The 7,711-nt window shown below is 40.2% G+C and overlaps 1 protein-coding gene across 1 annotated transcript; it reads left to right on the forward strand.

Moving 5' to 3' along the window:
- Positions 1-4: 4 nt before the first annotated feature.
- LOC104521992 (putative lysosomal acid lipase/cholesteryl ester hydrolase) lies at positions 5-7,061 on the forward strand (the record flags this gene model as incomplete). Its single annotated transcript, XM_010164148.1, has 5 exons — positions 5-100; positions 1,830-1,950; positions 5,579-5,777; positions 6,157-6,266; positions 6,925-7,061. Coding segments are annotated over 5 exons (663 nt in total), but the record flags the coding sequence as incomplete, so codon positions are not given.
- Positions 7,062-7,711: the final 650 nt, after the last annotated feature.

Below are 7,711 nucleotides of genomic sequence, written 5' to 3' on the forward strand. Positions count from 1 at the left end.
GGGCCTGGTGGTCGCCGCGTTCCTGCTGCAGAGCATCGCCGGTTCGGGCGCGTTCGCCGCAGGGAGGAGGAACGTGGACCCCGAAGTGAACATGAACATCGTGAGTGGCGCGGCGGTGGCGGGGAGGGGCCCGAATGTCACCGGGAGTGTCCGCGGGCTTGTAACGGGGCGAGGAGTGGAGCTGAGGGGCGTCTGGGCGGCGTGGGGCCCCTTCACGGCCCCGCGGGCGAGAGCCCGGGGGAGCTCAGCCCTGGGTCAGCGGCCAGCCTGCTGCTGCCTGCACCCTCTGCTCGCACGTCGCCTTTCTCTTCTCCTCCTTCCAGGTCCTTCTTCGTCCCCTGTTGCCTGTGGCTGATCTTTCTCTCACGGCTTTTCTGATGCAGACCTGTGTTTTTGCTGGAGTCAGGACGCTCTCTTTCTTAATTGCTGGAAAAACACGTTTGCGGAGCACACTGGTGCTGCTAGCACGGTGCTCCCGTGTTCTTCCCGCAACTGCTTTTATTCCCATTTGACGTTTACTCTCTTAACTTTATTCTCCTTCTGCCTCAATAGCCAACTCTAAAAAATATTTGCTGTTCGTAACTGGTATTAATTGCTCTTTCCTCTGCCCCATCTGAACTGTGCCATTTTTTCACATGTGCGAGAAGATACTTAAGGTCTCTGAGAAGAGGAACACTTGAGTCATTGGTATCATCTAAATATCATTTTGAGAACTGAAAATTTAGTCTGAGGCTAGTAGCATTTGAATGGAGTTTAGCCTTAAATAATTTTGGAATGTTAATTACACTATATATAGACAAGATATATTTACAAGAAATAACATGTTTAATTAAATGCTCCTTCTCTTCCTTGCCCAGCAGTCTGAGTAGAATGTCTTGCATTTCTTACATTTTTCTCAAGGCACGGTTGGTGTAATAAAACCAATTAAATAGCAAGTTCTCAGTCCTAATGGAGTTGCATCAAATGAAAATAACATAAAGCCCAAGACATAAGAGATGAGAGATAAACCTATTAATGAAATCACAGTGTTAAACAAGTGTGGCTTTTTTCATTATTACTTTCATGTTTAACTTGTCAGCAAAGTCACTTAAAGGTTCTGCAACAGACATGAGGTTTGAAGAGAAAGATGAGTAGAAATGGCACATGAAACTATGAGCTGAGGTGGCAGTGTCAGCAGCTCACACGTGTAAAGAGTGTGAACTTAGTGTCTTAAAGCTGCTGTGTTTGTGGTTCGTTTCAGCACGTTGCCTAAACATGACTGCGTCCTCTGTCTAACAGAGAATTCAGCATGAAGTTCAGATACAAATCTGAAATGTTTTTAAATAAGCCTTTGCCTTCAGGAGAGATGAACTCTTCCCTCTTCTTCTTTCATATGCTGCTGTGGTGCTAGTAGCTTTTTGCTGTCCTCACTTGTTTGTTACTGGAAGATGCTACTTTCCTTGAGAGCAGGCAGTTTCAATTTTTGTCTGCTAAATCCACGTCTCGGTGTTTTGCCCTGTTATTATAATCTCCTTTTCAACACTTCAATCTCCTTTCTCACTGTAAGCAGTGTGTGAGTAACTGATATGACAGGGGCTGGGGACAGGCTAGGGAGTCCTTCCAAATTCCTAGGATGAGGTTTGTGCTCTGGCTAGTTCCTGGCTCTGTACTGGGTGGGATAAGTCTTATAAGAAAACCTGTCTAGAGTAGACTGGTGGTATGGCACATTCCTACCACATCCTTTAATTTCACATCAAAGTCTTTGGAAGGAACCCAGAGTACCTTGCACATCTTAATGAACTGAGTAGGCTAACAGTCTGACTCCAAGGCGGTTTCTTTTCTTTCTTCAGAGTGAAATTATTACCTTCAGGGGATATCCTAGTGAGGAGTATGAAGTGACAACAGAAGATGGGTATATCCTTTCCATTAACAGAATTCCTTATGGAAGAAAATGCCGTGAGAGGAGCAAAGGTAAGATTTATGTCCGCTTGGAAAAATGGGAAGTAATGAAAAAGCTCTCTATGATTTATAAAACTTTTGCTCCAGTAATAATCCAGAATAAGATTAAAGACTATATGACCTATGCAGTTAGAATGTTTTGTTGGTGAATGTTATGGCCAAAATAGATTAGGCACTTGTAGAGTGACTTCAGTAAAAGAAGGCAGAAGGAGTTAGAAAGCTATGTTTTCCTGGTATTGCCTTTTTATGACATTAATATAAGCCCTTCACTGTTGTTTGATTTTTTGAGGCACTGAGGGGCCTGGATTTTCTAGGGAGTGGAAAATAAGAGTTGAGATTTGTTGGGTTTTTTTAAGTATAAAGTCTCTTGAAAAGAGATTGATTGTAACATTCATGGGTTATTTGAAACCCCATTTTAAAAAATTCTTCTTTATAACAAATAAGTTTTTTAAAAATGCCTGACTGTTTTCAGAAGTAAGGGCAGTTCACATGCCTCTTTTGGTGAAATATAACTAAGCTACAAGGGTTCTCAGTGGAATGTTCACAAAATAATTACTGCCCGATTTTTGCGTAAAATAAGAATTGGTTTGTTAATTTTAACCTCTCTGAAGCTCCCTTTGCAGTAAGGTCCCAGCCAGACTAGTACTACATACTACTGGCATGTCATATTTTACACAGCTGCTTAAATAGATAAAGTAATATAATAAGATAAAATCCCCTCAGAACATCTTGAGTACAATATGTTTAACAGTATATTGCAAATTAGGATATGCAACAGGCAGCCCAGACCAAGTTGTTTTATGGATGTGATTTGATGGCAGTCTGTGAGGAGCATTGGCATGTGCCACCAGAGCACTGTTACAAGCTGTAAGGATTACTGTGAAAGCTGGTATAAAACCACAGGAGGGATGCAGGGGTTGTACAGGTGAGGATGTGAGGGAATTTAAGCTGAAACTTTAGGGAGCAATATGGGCAAAGGTTTTCACAAGGATTGAATGATGGAATGCTTTAAAAATGAGACAAATGCATGTGGAAGAGGAGAGACGTGTAGCCTTTGACTTGTTCTCCTCCTACGCTGCGTATGGAATTAACAGCGTATTTGAACAGCAATGTCTGAATTCGGTATCAGTCTTGTCACCACCCCTTATAGAAGATCCTAGAGACAATCGCATGCATACAACAGCAGCCTGTTTGCATAGAAACTGTACATATTTGAAGGACTGCCTCAGAACCCTTAGGCTGAAAAAACCTACCGGGTGAGGTAAAACATGGAGCTCTCAAAAAGAAATTAGTCATTGTCCTATAGTCTTGTGTATGAACAAGACCTGTGGAAAAACCCTCACCTCTGCCAAAGGCCCAGCAACAACAGTCTTCCTGACCTTATCTGTTGGTTTTGTATGAGTTAGGATGTTTGCACTGTGGGCTGTCTCTCACAAGGTGGGTGTGTAAAGATCAGTGCGTGGACGAGGCCAGTCAAATCTGGCAGGTGTCTTTGTACTTAAGAATTCTGGAGAAGCCCAGAGGAAAAAGTCAGGCTGCCTTTGTACCTGTTCATTTTGTCAAATCCTTCATCGATGACGTAAGCAAACAGAAGTTTCCCGATCTGTGGGAATTCTCCACATTCCCCTTGCCACACCTTCGACCCCAAGTTCATGTTTTGCAAAGTGCTTTAATTTTAAAAACAAGGATTACTGAGCACATTTGGGGAAGTATGATCTCCTAGAAGAATGAAGATTTCAAAGTTCATGTTGATTTTAAGTTTTTATAGACTTGGTATCTTTTCTCAGAAAGATACCAATGATGTGTTACTGCTGACTTAGCGCATATGTGCCATAATTCTTCTTTTGCAATACCTGCATAAAGTGAATAGGATCCCCTGGAATTATGTATCACATGATGTTTTGGAACAAAACCTACAGTTCTTCGTCTAAAAAAAAAAAGGAACTGTCCAGAGAACCTAACAGCAATACATCAATGATTTTTGGTTTTAGTATTAACTAAAAATCTCAACCAACTGCATAGCATGGGTAAGAAGGGCATGGAAATAAGTCTGTCTGTAACTTCTTAGGAGTGCAGTGAAGAGAACAAAATGTTCTATGGTGGAAAGGAGAGTTTTACTGACCTACCTACCTTATTCTCCCTCTGGGGTTTTTAGGATCAGAGGTGATACAAAAGTATTATTGCCCAACTCAGTTTGTCATATGACTGTGCAATTTATGTGCAGATCTGGTGACTTCTTGGTAAAATGAAAAAGGAACTGGCAGAAATTGGAGGCTAATAGGAGAATGGAATTAAAGCAGTTAAACAGTTTCCCCCTTCCTATGTTATGAAACATGAAAGCAGTAGCTTGAGGAGAGCCTCTTCTTCAAAAAACATCAAAAGTTGGTTGATCTGGGTTTAGCAAAAGGGAAGAATGTTTCAAAGCTAAAAGTGAACATTACTGAAAAAAAAAAAAAAATGTTAGGCTTGAAAATCCTGCACAGTGTTCATAAGGCAATGAAGTGTTCCTGCAGCAGAGTAAAGAGTTGTGTTGAACTGTACTGTCTCCAGTGCCAGTTTGGCACTGCTGGAGGCTTGCTGTGGTTACAGGCACATGTCACAACATGTTTTTTTAACAAAATGGGAAAAGTAGGCACTGAAAAATGTTCCTCATCACAGTTATAAAGGTTGCCAGGAGGGAGGAACATTGCTAATTTGGATTTTGGACTCAAAACAAACGTTTGTGGACATGACCTGGGATGGAGGGTGTAGGTGATGGAAACAGATGTGATTTGGGTGTTTCTGATGGAAGATTCAAGTCTGAATTATCAATGGAGGAAGTATTGCGTGAGTTAGTATTGTAGTAGAATGATGTGTCATTGGAGGAGGTAAATTCCTGAGTAATCTCTGGCACTGAGCTAAAGTTACCATGTTATCAGTTTTCAGTTATTAAAGCAGAAAAAAACATCAAGACACCTGTGTTACTGCACAGAGATCCAGAGACAGGTTTTTGAATTTTCTGAAGGCCGTGTTCCTCCTAAAGGCTTATATGTTAATTTATTTTCTTTGTTTAGAAGCAGGAATCTTCTTTTTCATCTGGAAGGAAATGGAGGGAAGTTGCATAGAGATAATACCAGTGCCAGTTGCAGAGATTTCCATGGCTCAGCACTCTACTTTGGTATTGTCTTAATTGGAAAACAAAGATCTCAGTAGCACATATATGGGAATGCCTTCCTCAGGGTTAGGGGCAGGGCAAGAGTCATAAGTAGTTTAGCTGTCTCTGTGTTTGGGCCACTTTGCTGAGTATTTGTGAGCTTGATATTTTTAAGGGCTACCTGTATTTTTCTTGTAGCTCCTGCTTTTCTCATGTTTGCTTATTGCACATTTGCTCTCTGTTTTGAACTTCAAGGAGTATTTTGCTCTAGTTAGGAAACTAAAAAGTTGCTAGTTTAAAATTCTTAATGATAAGAATTAGTGTTTTGTGAAAACACATGATTTCCTGGCACTAGGAATATTACATAAATTGCTAATCTTAGCAGATTAAGTAGATTAAATATTCAAAGTGCAAATCTAAAGCGGTCTTTCAATAAGTCACTTTAATTCTTCTGAGGCATTCAATTCCAGATGAACAGGAAGCTATGATAAATGCTTTATTTTTCAGGTCCAAGGCCTGCTGTGTTCCTGCAGCATGGTTTGCTTGCAGATGCCAGCAACTGGATCACAAATTTAGATTACAACAGCCTCGGCTTTATGCTGGCAGATGCTGGCTATGATGTATGGCTGGGAAACAGCAGAGGGAACACCTGGTCCAGGAAACATACACACTTCACAGTGAAGCAAGAAGAATTCTGGGTTTTCAGGTATTCTTGTCTTGCTAGAGAAACCACGTATGCTGTGTGTGAGCAGGCTCTTTGCATGTCATCTCAGCTCAGTCACATTGTGAATGTACAAGATATTTTTTTGTCTGGTTACGTGTGCTGTCACATACGTAGGGGCAGTAAAGGGGAGTTTTATGGTCAGTATAGTGTCCTGAGCCAGCCTTCATACGTGGTCAGTAGGACGTTAATTGCTTTAACTGGTGCTTGGTGTGAAGACTCAGTCACCAGAGTGTTCTGCTTCATCCAAGGGAAGCTTTTCTTTATGTCCAGGGAACTGATCTGCAGTGCAGTAAAGATCTGTGCAGCTGTTCCACACTGATATCTTCACTTACACAACTAACTGTTTATCTTGGGTTTGTAGCTTTGATGAAATGGCTAAGTATGACATTCCAGCCTCAGTGGACTTTATTTTGAAGAAGACTGGCCAGGAACAAGTGTTTTACGTTGGCCATTCACAGGGCACCACAATGGGTAAGTGAAGAGATGCATTCATTAGAATATAATGTGTTTGAAATGATAATCAAGTTCCACGTCTGTGGTTTAATGATGAAAAAATAGGGCTTTTGAAATCTACTGCTTCTGTTTTTTAGCTGCTTCCTGGAATATTCATCAGCCTTAAAAAGAAAAGACTTAACCTTTCTGTGTTTACTTAAAGTGGGAAGCTGTTGAAATGATAAATTGAAGTCACAGGTAGACACTGGTACAGTTTCTATTAAAATAAATTGATGAACTGTGCATAATAAAACTAGAATCATCAGACATGTAGCATAAAGATTCTCATTTCCAGAATATTTTGCTGTATGTAAGGCCTGGCTCAGGTGCTTTTAGAACTGCAGATAGAAAGAGCTGGAAGAGTGTTGGGTTAGTTAGCACAAACTTTTTTTTTTTTTTTTTTTTTTTTCCCCAGAGGGAAACAAATCCTTCTGATTTGCCTCACTTAATTTGTGTTCCATAGTAACTAGATTAATTTAAAATATGTAAACTGATCCTAGAGACAACAATAAATTATCAATCTAAAAATACTTGTGCACACTCAACACATCTCATATTTTATAGAATCACTGCCAGGTAAAATTCTCATCTAACTTGTGTCAGTGAGGTTTGTTAATTATTCTCCTATTATTTACAGCTTTCGTTGCTTTTTCAACTTTGCCACAGCTGGCTAAGAAAATCAAAATGTTCTTTGCTTTGGCACCAGTAGCTACAGTGAAATTTGCCACTAGCCCTCTGGCAAAATTGGGAGTGTTTCCTGATCTGCTACTCAAGGTTTGTATTTTGAGTGTAAATGTTTTAAGCCAAATGAGGTGTCCCTCTTTCTAGTTGAAAACAGCATAGCAAAGAATGTTAATAGCTGTGATTAGATTAACATGTTCAACAAGAATACTGGGCCAGTTTTTCCATAATAATTCTGTGGAGGTAAGCAGTGGCTTCTCTGGCTTTACTGCTGTCTAATGAGACCATTTGCATCAGTTTAAAGTAGTATTTTACAATTACAGCTTAATAGATGGAATAAAATTATGCTTTTTCCATTTACATGTTTCTAGAATATACACTACAGAATTCACATGATTAATTAAATAGTTGGTCTGTTTTAGAAGAGACGTGTTAGCTTTATACAGAATACTTTTGGATTGTCATGAACTTTAACAGATTTATTGCACAATTAACCATTTAGTATTAGAAGAGGATCCTTCAGAGGGTGATTAAGAGCAGCAGCTTTATTTAGATGCTGTGAATCATCCACTGGAGGAGTTTACCTTTCCCCTTTAATATCAAAGGGAATGTAGGCAGACTGCCAGGCTGCAGTAAGTGCCTGGAGTCAGACATTGTGAACACCCTGCTATGTGTCATTTTTAATCATCACTTTCCTTTCTACCACCCCTGCAAATGCCCACACAGAGCTGTTTGTTCTGTGA

Source organism: Antrostomus carolinensis, unplaced genomic scaffold (assembly GCF_000700745.2).
Source record: "Antrostomus carolinensis isolate BGI_N321 unplaced genomic scaffold, ASM70074v2 scaffold28143, whole genome shotgun sequence".
NCBI classification, from domain to species: domain Eukaryota; kingdom Metazoa; phylum Chordata; class Aves; order Caprimulgiformes; family Caprimulgidae; genus Antrostomus; species Antrostomus carolinensis.